The sequence below is a fragment of the Malaya genurostris genome, chromosome 2 (assembly GCF_030247185.1).
Source record: "Malaya genurostris strain Urasoe2022 chromosome 2, Malgen_1.1, whole genome shotgun sequence".
In the NCBI taxonomy this organism is placed as follows: Eukaryota; Metazoa; Arthropoda; class Insecta; order Diptera; family Culicidae; genus Malaya; species Malaya genurostris.
In genome coordinates, this window is record NC_080571.1 from 89,183,958 (window position 1) to 89,198,669 (window position 14,712).

General features: G+C 38.8%; 1 protein-coding gene across 5 annotated transcripts in view; it reads left to right on the forward strand.

Moving 5' to 3' along the window:
• LOC131432595 (furin-like protease 2) overlaps window positions 1-14,712 on the forward strand; it is a 967,327-nt gene that overhangs the window by 859,125 nt on the left and 93,490 nt on the right. For all 5 annotated transcript variants that reach the window (XM_058598954.1, XM_058598958.1, XM_058598955.1 and 2 more), the window contains exons 7-9: window positions 8,479-8,782; window positions 8,846-10,015; window positions 10,136-10,323. In XM_058598954.1, coding sequence (XP_058454937.1) covers window positions 8,479-8,782; window positions 8,846-10,015; window positions 10,136-10,323 — 1,662 coding nt within the window. The remainder of the gene's footprint in view (window positions 1-8,478; window positions 8,783-8,845; window positions 10,016-10,135; window positions 10,324-14,712) is intronic.

Sequence of the window (14,712 nt, forward strand, 5' to 3'; positions counted from 1 at the left end):
CTTACTAAAAAGTAACGCATATAACGCATATAACGCTTCGTAGCATCGTAACTCACAAAAATATCGTATGTAATTCTTCGTAAAGACTATAATTTACATAAAAAAGTCTATAACTCACAAAAAAGTAATGCATGTAACGCTTCATAACGTCTATGATTAACAAAAAAGTAACACGTGTAACGCTTCGTATGATTCACCACAAAGTAATGCATGTAACGCGTATAACGCTCCGTAACGCCTATAACTTATGAAACAGTAACATTTGTAATGCTTCGTAACGCCTATAACTCACAAAAAAGTAACACATATAACGCTTCGTAATGCCAATAACAATAAAAAGTAATGCATGTAAGGTTTCGTATCGCTTATGATTCACAAAAAAGTAACGCGTTCATATCTTATGAAACAGTAACATTTGTAATACTTCGTAACGCCTGTAACTTACTAAGAAGTAACTCATATCACGCTTTGTAACGTCTATAACTCATGAAAAAGTAACGCATGTAACGTTACGTAACGTCTAGAACTTTCAGAAAGTAACGCATGTAACACTTCGTAACGCTTATAGCTTACAAAAAAGTAACTCATGTAACGCTTTTAACTTACAAAAAAGTAAAGTTACAAAAAAGTAACTCACAAAAAAGTAACGCATATAACGCTTCGTAACGTAACCCTCACAATAGAGTAACTTTTGTAACATTTCGTGAAACCTATAACTTCCCTAAATGTAACGAGTTGTGATTCGCTCACCGCAAAAATTAACTTTTAATTAGTAGTTTTCAACATTAATAATTTCCATAAAATAACTCATATGATTTATAACCCTCAATTTAAGAAAATTATCGTAGGTAAATCTTGCTGGCTTTTTTAACTTCACGTAACGCCTCCCATCTTACGTCATTCATGTTACCTGTTATGCTTCGCTTTATCGGCAGTGGAGTTTTGACCATCACGTAACTCTCAAAACCTCTATCTCACGGTGTAATCTACAGGATCAACTGCGCCATAATATTTCTCAAACTTTTTTTTCGTTTCTGTTTTTGATTTCTGGAGGGTAGGGTAGAGCCCCTCGGGCTCCCCCTCTATGTACATGACTCGTTCGGATGCACCACAAAACTCACAGACCTCTCGGAACGTTTCAAAAATATCCCATACTGAAGTCCCGGGAATTCGTCTTGATTCGCAGTGCTTATTCGTAGAAACTGAGAGACTATTTTAAATATTATCGTGTAACAAATAAAAACTTCTTTATTTTTGGTTGCTATAAAATAAACGCGTGAATAGGATTTATACAATATAGTCGATTCATCAAAGCGACATATTCTATGATTTATATAAAATTATTTTAAAGCACCAAGCGAAGGTTAACTGATTTCACGCTCGTCTGGATTGTCTATTATTTTCACTTTATTATTTACCGTGAATAAATTTTGTTTGGTTGTATTGGTTGATCTGGACAATTGGCTACCGATAAAAAGTTATAAATTTATCATAACAAACAAGTATTTTCCTACTAGTTGTTCAATATACCGATCTATGTATCATTAGAATATGTGATCTTAGCTTCTCGAGAATCCAGCGTTCAGCTGGCGATCGGCAGTGGTCGATGAATTCAATATCTCACGAGTCTTCCAGATGGCATTGGTAAATATATAGCGCTGGCCGCATCCTTCGGTCCGTGTGGGTCCGCGGGAAACACCCCCAGGCTACGAAAGCCCGGCGGGTGGCCCGCATGCTGGGTTTTCGACTGGAGCGGTCTTCCGCGGGCGGTGATGGTGATGTTACGGAAGAGAAATGAAAAAAAGTAAATTTTGTGGAAACGGGGTAAAAAGGGATGTGGGAACAAAATGTCTGAAAACGACAGAGATCTAATTAGTTGCCATCGAGATGGTGAAGAGACAGGGGAGGGGGAACGAAAAAGTTAGTGACAAAAAAAGATCTTGTTAGTTCCAATGAAGGGGTAACAGGGGGATCGAGAGAATCGAGCGGATGTTAGTGTCGAACCTGAAGGTGAAGATTATACTTTCTGAGCGAGGAATAACACATTACACTTGTATATCAATGTGTTTAAGGTAATGATATATGAGAAGCATATATGAACTATCCCGACTCGCTAACACATCCCGAACCGGAACCTCAGGCGGTCTACCTCGGGCCCTGAGGGATTCCAGTAGCTTCGACCTGGCGTCGCGATACTCTACGCACGACCACACGACATGCTCGATGTCTTGATAACCGTCGCCACAGGTGCAGAGCCCGTTCTCCACGATCCCGATACGCCGGAGATGTGCATTGAATGTATAGTGATTTGACGTGAGTCGAACTTCTGCAATTGTCACCTTTTATGACATGGAAGCTGGAACCCAGTGAATCTATTCTTGGTTTTCCATCAGATTCTCCTCTTCTGGTCAGAAAAAAGATAATAGGTACTATCAATCTCCTAGTGGACCCCAGCTCCTTCTATTTTTTTAAGTTTTCTTCGTCAGTCGACGTTGAACAGTCGTTCGCACCGCACGCGTATAGCTCTTGGCTCCTGGAAATTTTTTCTGGCTACCTAGAGTTTCATAGATTCAAGGCTACCTGAATCACTAACAGTCTTTTTAAAGACTAACAATTAGTCAGCCTTTCTCAAGGCTATACAAAGAGTGATATTCTATTATAAACAGTCTTTTTCAAGACTAAGAAATTAATCAGCCTTTCTTAAGGCTAGCTATTCAAAGAACTATTCTTCGAACTAATCAGTCTTTATTAAGACTACCACAAAATCAGTCTTTATCAAGACTTTTACAAACTAGCGTCTAATCAAAGACTAACTTAGCCTAGTTAATTTAATTTCAAATTTCATTCATTTCAAAAAAATAAAAAAAAAACAAGAATAAAAAGGCTAAAAAGAATTCAATACGGAATAAATCACAATCCGTTATTCAACACTTTTCTAATAACATTCAAGATCTTATAGAATCTGAATGTAAAAATAAAAGACAACGGACGGATTTCCCTTCCGTTGATTCTATGCCGTCTAACAATGTACACGAGATTCTTCCTGAATCCAATTGTAGCGACATAGAAAAAAATTCTTCAAAAATTCCCAAAATGGACGCTTGTCGTTCTGGGAAGAAACAACAATCTATGCCACCAGTGACGGTGATGATTTCCAACTTCAAAGCATTCCGTACTGAGCTTTCTACTGTTCTCCCGGAAGTAAAAGTCTCATTTCAAATCGGACGAAGAGGAGAATGTCGAGTCTTGGTTGATGGATTGGAAGATTACGAACGTCTTATTCGATATTTGTCCGAGAAACTTCATAAATTTTATTCATATGATATAAAATCAGACAGACCCTTCAAGGCTGTCTTGAAAGGCTTATCAAATGATCAAAGTACTGATGAAATTAAAAATGAACTAAAAGAATTGCTTGGTTTTGCTTCTTCCCAAGTAATACTTATGAAAAAAAGAACGAATGGTACTTCTAAACCACGCTCTGGAATTTCCAATAAACTTTACCTAATACACTTCAATCGAAGTGATGTAAACAATTTGAAAACTTTAGAAAAAGTACGTTTCATTTCCCACATTAAAATTCATTGGGAACATTATAAACGCCATAATCGTATTGCAAACTTAACGCAATGTCGTCGTTGCCAAGGCTTCGGTCATGGAACCAAAAATTGTCATATGGATATACGGTGTTTGAATTGTGGTAAATCGCATTCGAAAGACGTTTGTCCAAAGAATGAAACCACTGATAGATTTTCATGTTCAAATTGCGATGGAAATCATAAATCCAATTATTTGAAATGTCCTGTCAGAGAAAAAATTTTAAACGCTCGTTCGCTTAGACAACAAGTCAAATCAACGACCTTAAATTTACAGAACATCCCTGAAAATCAAAAAAACCGTTACAAATGCCACGCCTAATTTTTCTAAGGCACTTATTTCTTCGAATTCAAAACAAAAAACAGGTACGCCTTCGAATTCGTCTTCTAACGAATACAATTTATTGACAGGTAGATCGACCTCCTCATCGTCTTCTTCTAATGTAAGTTATGCTAGTATAACAGGTAGAAATCCACCACTTAATTCTTCTAATGTAAATAATCAAAACACAGGACCGCCTTGCAGTTCATCTTCTAACGAAAACAATTTATTAATAGGTAGATCGGCCATATCATCTTCTTCTAATGGCAGTTCAAGTGGCAGTCTACCTACAAATATACCTTCAATGCCATTCGCTTTTTTAAATGAAGTTGATTTAGGCGATATAACTGAAAATAGAATGAAATACCTACAAGATCAACTCAAATGATCATCCGAATGAATTCGACTTCATCGCTTCTTGAAGCATTTCAAATCGGATGGCAATTCGCAAATAATATTATAATGAATTTAAAATTTAACAGTGATGTTAAATAATGATTTGAATATTTTAAATTGGAATGCTCGATCTTTAAAATCGAGTGAAGATGAATTTTATAATTTTCTCAAAGTTCACAAAATTCATATTGCCATTGTGACAGAAACTTTTCTTAAACCAAATGTCAAATTGAAATGTAATCCACATTATGTGGTTCATCAATTTGACAGGTTTATTGGAATGGGTGGTGGAGTTGCCATTTTTATCCAACGGCAAATTAAACATCGAATTTTACCTTCTTTCAATACTGAAGTAATTGAAGGCTTGGGAATCGTAGTTGAAACCATTCATGGAATTTATTTCATCGCTGGAACATATTCCCCATTCCAATGCACCGGCCAACAATTAAATTTCTTTAAAGGCGATTTGCAAAAACTCACAAGATATCGACCGAAGTTTTTCGTAATAGGGGACTTAAATGCATGTCCTGTGGAATTGTAGGCAAAATAACAGTAATGGTAAAATACTTCATAATCAACTCTCAGCTGGTTACTTCACAGTTCTTCATCCCAGTAATCCGATTTGTTTCTCTTCCGTGAAAAACCCCTCTTCAATTGATCTGGTTCTAACAAATCAAAGTCACATTTGTAGTGAACCGATTACACATGCTGACTTTAACTCAGATCATCTACCTGTAACATTCAGACTTTCCAACGAAGCATTAATTATTCGAATTAGTTCTATATTCAGCTATTATAGAGCTAAATAGTTGGATTGAAAATCATGTGGATCATGAAACTATTTTAGAAAATTGTGCGGACATCGACACAGCAATTGATAATTTGAATCATTACATTATCGAAGCAAGAAATCTTTCAGTTCCCAAAGCGCAAACTAAATTAAATTCTCCTAACATCGATGACAATCTTCAACTGCTCATTCGGTTGAAGAATGTTCGTCGACGACAATATCAATGTTCTCGTGATCCTGCTATGAAAAACATAGTTAAGGATTTACAAAAAGAAATTAAACTAGAATGAAAATTTCGCTAAAGAAGTTGAACAAATTAAACCATATGCTAAACCTTTCTGGAAACTTTCTCAGGTTCTTTAGAAACCTCAGAAACCAACTCCTGCTCTCAAGGAAGGAAATCAAATACTTCTTACAAATGGCGAAAAAGCTCAAAAACTTGCTCAGCAGTTCGAGAGTGTCGATAATTTTAATTTGAACGTTGTGAGTCCTATTGAAAATGAAGTCTCACTGAAATATGATCATATTTCAACCCAAGTGTTATCACAAGATGACATTATTGAGACGAATTTTGATAAAATTAAATCAATTATTAGGAAACTCAAAAACATGAACGCTCCTGGTAATGATGGAATTTTTAATATTCTTATAAATGAGAATTCAATTTTTTTACCAGAGCAGTTTGGATTTCGTCATGAACATTCAACTGCTCATCAATTTGTCAGAGTAACGAACATGATAAAAGCAAATAAATCTTCTGGGTTATCCACTGGAGTTGCTCTTCTAGACATAGAAAAAGCATTAGACAGTGTTTGGCACAAAGGTTTAATAGCAAAAATATCTGATTTCCAGTTTCCTATTTATTTGATCAAAATGATTCAAAATTATTTAACTGATCGTACTCTTCAGGTTAGTTATCAGAATTGTAAATCTGAATTGCTACCCGTACGAGCCGGTGTTCCGCAGGGTTCGAGCGTAGCTCCAATCTTGTATAATATTTTCACTTCTGATCTTCCAAATCTACCCGTTGGTTGTCAGAAATCGCTATTCTGTGACGACACAAGTCTGTTAGCCACAGGTAGAAATCTAAGAGTGATCTGCAGTCGCCTACAAAGAAGTTTAAATATTTTCAGTGATTATCTGTCAAAATGGAAAATTAAACCAAATGAAGCAAAAACGCTATTAATTATCTTTCCTCATAGGCCAAGAGCTTCTTTTCTTAAACCAAACAATAATCACATTCTCAAATTGAATGGCTTGGAATTGACATGGTCTGATCAAGCAAAATACTTAGGTTTAACGTATGACAAAAACTCACTTTCAAGGATCACATTGAAGGAATCCAGGCAAAGTGTAATAAATATATTAAATGTTTATATCCTCTTATAAACAGAAATTCTAAGCTCTGTAAAAAAAACAAATTGTTAATTTATAAACAAATTTTCAGACCAGCCATGCTTTATGCAGTACCAATTTGGTCAAGTTGTTGTTCCACCAGGAAGAAAACGCTTCAAAGGATTCAGAATAAAATTCTGAAAATGATTTTGAAGCGTCCTCCCTGGTTTAGTACAAATGAGTTACACAAACTCACAAATATAGAACCATTAGATGTAATGTCACATAATATTATAAGCAAATTCCGACAAAAATCGATGCAATCTTCAATTGAACCGATTCGCTCTGTATTAGTTAGTAAGTTAGTAAATAAGTTCCTTTTCCCCAATACAAGTAGGCTTAGAATTTTCCCTACACAAAAATCTCAGAATTGCGGAAGCAAATGATGGTAATAACAAAATCATATATATATAATAATGCTAAAAAGTCACCACTTGTGACTGAACACCCGATTTAAATCTTAATAATTTAATTTTAACTCATATTCCATTAAATAGTTATGTAAAAAAAATGTTTTCTTCGTAACCTAAATTGATTTTCATCAACTGCAATAAGCCTCTTTCCAGGATTCGGTAGAAAGATGCGAATAATGAAAAGAATTGAGGTAAAACATGTTAAATGGTATAATGCTATCATCCCTACTATACGTACTTGGGTTTTCTTGTAATATGAACTCATATTGATCAGTTGTATATGATCTGCTTCTGTATTATATATTTTTCGAACCGTATTATATATATTTCGAACCGTTTTACACACCTAAAACAGCATTTTGTTCGAATATGTCAAGCCTTCAAAAAAAGCATCGTGAAATTGATCTATTTTTCCTCAAAGTTTAATGGTTGAAAAGAATTTATAAGGTATGACCCTAACGACCTATTCAAATTCAGTATTGAAATGCATCAATTTTTTTTGCATGGATTCTTCATAAAGGTAAGAGCTCTCTACAAACATGAACACGTTCCAGTTGAATCGTATTGATAAACTTGTGACTAAACCATTGACTGTAAGATTGTTTTTCGTCTTGCTGAAACCTTCCACTATATTTCACCCCTCCGGCATGAAAATTGGACTGAATCCTACTTCTAAACCAATTTTCCGACTGTGCCAGGCATTGTGAGAAATTGTATCATCCTTTCGGTGTTCCCACCGCAACACCGTCCCCGTCCCTGTGTGTTTCCCAAGCCACGGCTTTTTTTTCCAATCATCAAGCCCTCCAAGCTCGTTAGAAAAAGCTCTCGACTGGCGTTTCATCCGCCGATTACTCTGGCCTATCGTCACGAGTCCACCGTCGTCGGTCTATTTTGAATAGATCCGCCTGATAATAGAGTTCAATTTCTTTCGCTCGAAAAGGCATCGCCGGTGAAATCCCATCGCATCCATCATTGATCCGCACGCTGCCGTATCACCAGCACTTTGAAAGCGCCGGGGGAACGTCATCTTATATTCACCAAGTTTTCTTTAGTTCGGGTAGGATAACACTTTTTGTGAAGGTTGAACGCATATGCGTTGACATCTCCATAGCCATCGAAACTGCCGGAGCCCAGCTGGGTTTGACCCCAACCCCCCAGAAAAAAAACCGACAGCCAGGGTGAAGTTTTTCGGTACTTTGATGACTATGCGTTTCTTTTTCCCCGATGGAGCTCACGCCACATTGGGTATGCGGGGTCCTTTCATTTCGTGCTTTACACATGTTTTTGCGTCGAACAGCCTCGGAGCGTGAAAGGATACGCTATCCGGTAAGCGTGGCATATACAAATACAGTTCCCTCCCCACAACAACAGCAACAAAAACAGCAATAAGAACAAAAAATAAAAACGGTTGATCGATGGTGGAAAGGCTTTGATGATGGCGGAACATGTATTGTCTGGTTGCGGTACGGCAACGGAGAAAAAGTTAATTCACGTTCGATTGTACGTGTAGATTGACATATACTGGTATTTTGAGAAATCAATCTTCTTTTTTTTTCTATTTCGCAGGCGTCCGCATGTTGGACGGCACCGTTAACGATGCGGTTGAGGCAAAAGCGTTGGGACTGAATCCGGACCACATTCACATTTACAGTGCTTCGTGGGGTCCGGAGGATGATGGTTCCACTGTGGACGGTCCTGGACCGTTGGCACGGAGAGCCTTCATTTTCGGTGTGACCAGCGGCCGCCAGGGCAAGGGATCAATCTTCATCTGGGCCTCGGGTAACGGTGGCCGATACACCGACAGCTGCAACTGTGATGGTTATACCAATTCCATTTTTACCCTGTCCATCTCCAGCGCTACTCAGGGAGGGTAAGTTTTTTGCACCCGCTTTTTTGGAAATCTTAAAACTTTTTGAATTATAATTTTCAACAGCTACAAACCTTGGTACCTGGAGGAATGTTCATCGACTTTGGCTACGACTTACAGCTCCGGAACACCTGGTCACGATAAGAGTGTTGCCACGGTCGACATGGACGGTTCGCTGCGGCCGGATCGAATCTGTACCGTCGAACACACGGGAACATCGGCATCGGCTCCACTGGCGGCTGGCATCACGGCTCTTGCCTTGGAAGCGAATCCTTCACTGACGTGGCGAGATATGCAGTACTTGGTTGTTCTCACCTCACGACCGGAACCGTTGGAGAAAGAATCCGGCTGGATTCTGAACGGTGTTAAGAGGAAAGTCAGTCATAAATTTGGTTACGGACTGATGGATGCCGGTGCGATGGTTAGCCTTGCGGAACAATGGACCAGTGTTCCTCCGCAGCATATTTGCAAGTCTCGTGAAATCAACGAAGATCGGCCGATCGAAGGATCGGTGGGCTACACGCTGCAGACGCACATGGACGTCAATGGATGTGCCGGAACGGTTAACGAAGTTCGGTTCCTTGAACACGTCCAGTGCAAAATCACACTTCGATTCTTCCCTCGAGGAAACCTTCGTATTTTGCTAACCTCGCCAATGGGAACGACCAGCACACTGCTCTTCGAGCGGCCACGGGATGTAACCAAGTCAAACTTCGACGACTGGCCATTCCTTAGCGTTCATTTCTGGGGCGAGAAAGCCGAAGGTCGTTGGACTTTACAAATTCTGAACGGCGGTCATCGGCGCGTTAGTCAGCCGGGCATTCTTTCCAAGTGGCAGCTGATATTCTACGGAACCGATCAGAACCCGATCCGGCTGAAAAACAACGACGGTCAGCGTGGGTCCGGTGGATACACCAACGTAAATCCCTTCGTTTTCCCCACCGAAACGGACATCAATCAACCGGCTCTGACCGGAGGAAACTACTACCAATCGGATCTGTTTTCCAACTCGATGAACTATCCGTACCTGTTCAGTGGAGCCGGCAGTGGAATCGATAAGACGGTTACGACGCTCAACGGACACAACATTCCGACGGCTCAGCGGGAAAATGTGATGGCGGATTCCAACAACAAACTGGTGGTGCTGCACGATTGCGATCCCGAATGCGACCAGCAGGGATGCTACGGCAAAGGACCTACGCAGTGTGTGGCCTGTAAACATTATCGATTGGACAAGTGAGTAGCAGTTTCCAATAGCAAATATATATCGCAAATGAATTTCAAATCATTAATGACGAACATCAGTAATTGGTGCAATGTTAATTCCAAAACTCGTTGTCATTGGTGTCATTTCAGCACTTGCGTCAGTCGGTGCCCACCGCGGAGTTTCCCGAACCAGGGCGGTGTGTGCTGGCCGTGCCACGAGTCCTGTGAAACGTGCGCCGGAGCCGGGCAGGATAGCTGCTTAACCTGTGCCCCCGCCCACCTGTACGTCACCGATCTTGCCGTCTGTCTGCAAATCTGCCCCGATGGATATTTTGAAAGTGAGTTTCATTTTGTTGTAATTATATTTCCATATTGTACGAAATTCTTTCTGCGAGTGATGAGCCGTTCGGTTTTCGATGAGCCTGAAGAGCGGAGTTGGAATGAGTGAGTGTGTATGTGTATGTGATTTATTTTAATTAATCGAACCGTGTGGTTTCGATGGTGGGCCCAGTGTTTGCGACGACGTTGTTACTAAATGGTGGCAATAATTAAGCGGTTCATTTGAGCGCAAATTTTCGTCTCGCTGTGGCCAGTTTTTATCCGCGTTTGCCACATTCGACGCATTTTGCGGTTCCATTCCGGAACGCTCGCTATCTGCAGTGGTTTCGACCGACTGACTCGCGTGAGGTCGGATGGTTTTGCGGTAGAGCTGAAATGCGCTTTCGAGATAAATGTCAATTTTACGAAAACCTGATCAAACGTGATTTAAAACTGTGTGCTGAATTGTTTCGCTTTCAAGCACACTTCAGATATAATGAAACCTCACACCTGGCTCTGGCTGGAGTACGGGAACTAAGCACTAACACAAGAATGCGCTGGGAAGTCAGAGCAGACATTTTTGCGTTTTGAGGTGAAAATTTCAACTAAACTTTAATATGGAATGTGTTGTTCGATAGCATATATGAACGCATCATAATCCATTTTTTTCAGTTTGTAGATCCTGCGGTTGGTGTTGGTGATGATGTACTGAATTCTATTTATTCTCATGACATATTAGTACGCTTTAAACTTTATAGGTAATTCACAAAAACAAAAGCGGAAAGAAAGAGAACATAGAACCTAGATTTGGAGCGCTATCTATTCAACAATCTTATCTACATATTTTGACAATCATATTGACTCAACGGACAAAAGTAATTACATTATCAACAAATGGAAATTAAAATAACTGAATGTATTATCAAAATCCACAAGCTCATGACTTTAAATAAGATAGGATGGTATGAGTTTGCCTAAAATAGATATGTATACAGCACTATCTGGGTGTTCAATAGTCGATTTTCACAGTGATTACACAACCTTTCTATATGAGAAAAGCAAAACATAATAATCGGCGAATGTTTCTAGGAAATTTGTAAATTAATGCTAAAATCGAAGAAGTACAACTTAGTATAAAAAATCCGTTTAAATATTTTTAAATACAAACACCGGATAAAGACATTGGGTGTAAAAAAACTGGCTACAATCGTATACTTAATGCCAAAATTGTTTGATACTTTCTTTATTTCAAGAATCGGACAAAAAACTTAGAACTAAGCAGGTTCTCCCGAAACAAATGCCTTTATCCGGTAGCTTTTAGGCCGACTATCGTTTAGGAACGCAGCAAGCATCAGCCCGCCCATCCAATCGGTAAACTTTTATTCTCTCAACGTTGGCTTTGCTTAGAGGTAGTACACGGTTTTTGAGGCATTCTTCCTTGTACAGCTTCGAGTCCATCGTCTTATTCGTCACGAATACTCTGGTCTTTGCTCCACAGCTGCATATCCCTTGCCATATCATGATATTTTTTGTAAAATTTGTCCATAAAAGCAAACTTAAACTATTCGGGAATATCTCCTCATGCCGTTGCCATGTAGAATTTTCGGCCAGGAAGCTGCCCGAAATCCATTTTTGACAAAATCCATTTTGACGTTTCATCGTCGATGAGCATCCTTGGTACTTCGGCAAAACCTGCTGGTCTGTGCTGTAGAACTTCATTCAATTCAATTGAAACCGAATGTGTGCACACACTGGCGAGCACTCTACTGCAGTAAACTTCACATTCAGAGATGGCATTTCACCAGAATGATACACGCTGGAGTCAGATTTTGCAAGGAAAACCGAAAATTTTACGATGAATTGTTTTATTTTGCTGATTTTGCATGTCCACGCTTCATCTACGCAAACCATACAGCAGAGTGCTCACCGGCGAGCTCTCGTTTAAGTTGTCAGTGCGAGGGGAGAAATTTTGCTTGCTCTTCGTCACACAGAGGAGATAGACATCTCTGTTCACATTCTTTCACACACCCTTCGCATTCGCACCGAATGGGCATCATCCGTCCTTCATTCGTTTATCAGTAAGCTCAGTTTAACCACCATCAGTTTATCTCTTGAAGTAACAAAATATCTCTTACAATTGAATGAGAGACCTTCAAATGAGGTTCACGCACACATTGGTTCAAGATAATCGATGAAAGGTAAACCATTTGCTAACTGAAATATCATTTACAAAATGAACATAAATTAATTGTTCCCTCTTTCAGTTTTCATTTTTAATATTTCGAAACACATCTCAATACATTTCAAATAGTTGAAATTATCGATTTCAACTTGCCGGTGATAATTGAAAACTCAAATGAGAACCGCCACCCTCTATTTCTCATTATGGTGGAAGAGAGTATTGTGTTATTGAGTTGAAGTTTATACCTATTAATTCGCACTTGCTCACTACCCACAGTGAAGACAATGAAACAGGTCGACTACAAACTCAGCAGGAAAAACTTGCAGTGCTAACTACGGTTATTCAATTGACGATGAATGCTGGGAGCCTCGGCAACAAAAGTAAAATTATTGAGTAGGGATATGCTGATAGTCAACGGCCATAAAGTTTTTTTTCGCACTGCTGCTAGTACAATTTCCGAGCTCGAGTTTTGGTAACGAAACTGCGCTTCAACTTTCTGTTTAGTTACTTGCTGGCTCGATAAGAACGATATCCTGCTCGTAAACGAATTCTTTGACCGGTACTGCGAACAGCAGCGTTTATTTTAGTGCGATTTCATTATCTAATAGTCCAAGGTTTGCTCTGACATTTGAGCACATCATACACGATTGATTTTGCTATTTTCAACGTGTTTGCGATTTTTATTGCAGACCACGTTGGAATATCAAAGTGGGTGTGCAGATATTTTGTTCACCTCTCGGCTTCCATCTGGAATAACTTTTGACTTACTGCTCGAAATACCGTAAAATTTATACCACAGAAAGTGGGCGTCTAGGTAAACAAACCGCTGTAATAGAATTCTTACCGCTGTAACTTCCCGTGCCGCTGAAACATTTTTTTCATTTTAACTTAATAAACGGAAAATACCACATACATTTGCCTGGTAGGTACTAGGGGGAAACTCACAGAAAAGATAACTTTTTTGAAAAAAGATACACTCAGGGACAGGACTCGAACCTACTCCCTACCCAGTGCTTGAACGGAAAATAGGTATAGAGCGAGGAGACTAGTGTCTGGAGCGTTAAAAGGTCCAAATCGCAGCGAAATGGCTTCACATGAAGCGAACAAAACAGTTTTTCCGAGATAATGCGTCATTACAAAAGAGCATCGCTATTATGGTTATAATCAACGATTTGAGTTCCAAATTGCCTTTCCATCCATCTCATTCGCCTGGTTTGGTTTCCTCGACATACTATCTGTTCCTAAGCCTCAAGTCGATGTGAGTTTCGTTTTGAAGTTTGATGAACGTATTTTTCACGCGATTCCTTTATCTTTGAACTTTTTACCTTCAATAAAATCTCGATTGCTTTACCTTTAAATAGCAAAAAAGTAAGAATTACACAAGCGGGTTTCTTTTATGATTCATTTTTTCTTCAATTATAGAGACCAGAGAAGCTTTCTAACTCTGACTTCTGTGCGGGGTTGGGAATCGAACTAAGGAAGGCTGCATGCATCACGCTACACTCGTCCCTCAAAAGATTCATTTCAATTTAATTAACCTGAATCATTTCATTTTGTCTTCTATTTAGTCACCGCAACTTCGTTAGATTTTGTTGTTTTTTGATACTTTTCGGTGAGAAATAAATACACTCTAATGCCGTTTTTTGTACTGCATAACGTTTCGGCTTACTATGCTTCAGTGCGGAATAGAGTGAATGATGAGTGTGAATTTTTGTAAATTGCGTCCGACGATGGCTGAAGCATAGTAAGCCGAAACGTTATGCAGTACACAAAACGGCATTAGAGTGTATTTATTACTCACCGAAAAGTATAAAAAAACAACAAAATCTTTTGAATCATTTCAATTCATTATTTAAATATTGCGTTTTTGATGAACGACAACTCTTAAAATACCGCGTTCTCTTAGCAGTTTTGCATTCATTGTTTCAAGTTAGATTTCGTAATTGAGAATTCGTTCAAACGAATTTCCTTAAAAAAAACTTAGAACCTCGTAAAAACAAATTTCATATCGATATCTCGCAAATACTCTTCCAGAAACCACGGAATGTTTTCCATTTCTTTTTGCAAAAAAATCATTTGATAGTGTTCCAAATTTTTAGTCAAATTTCTTTTTTTGGCTTGCGTTCAAAATCAAATATATACGAATCAGCACGGAAAAAATTTTCATTTGACTATTGTTGCCATACTCAAATGAATCTCCCAGAACTCATCGTCAATTGAATCTCGA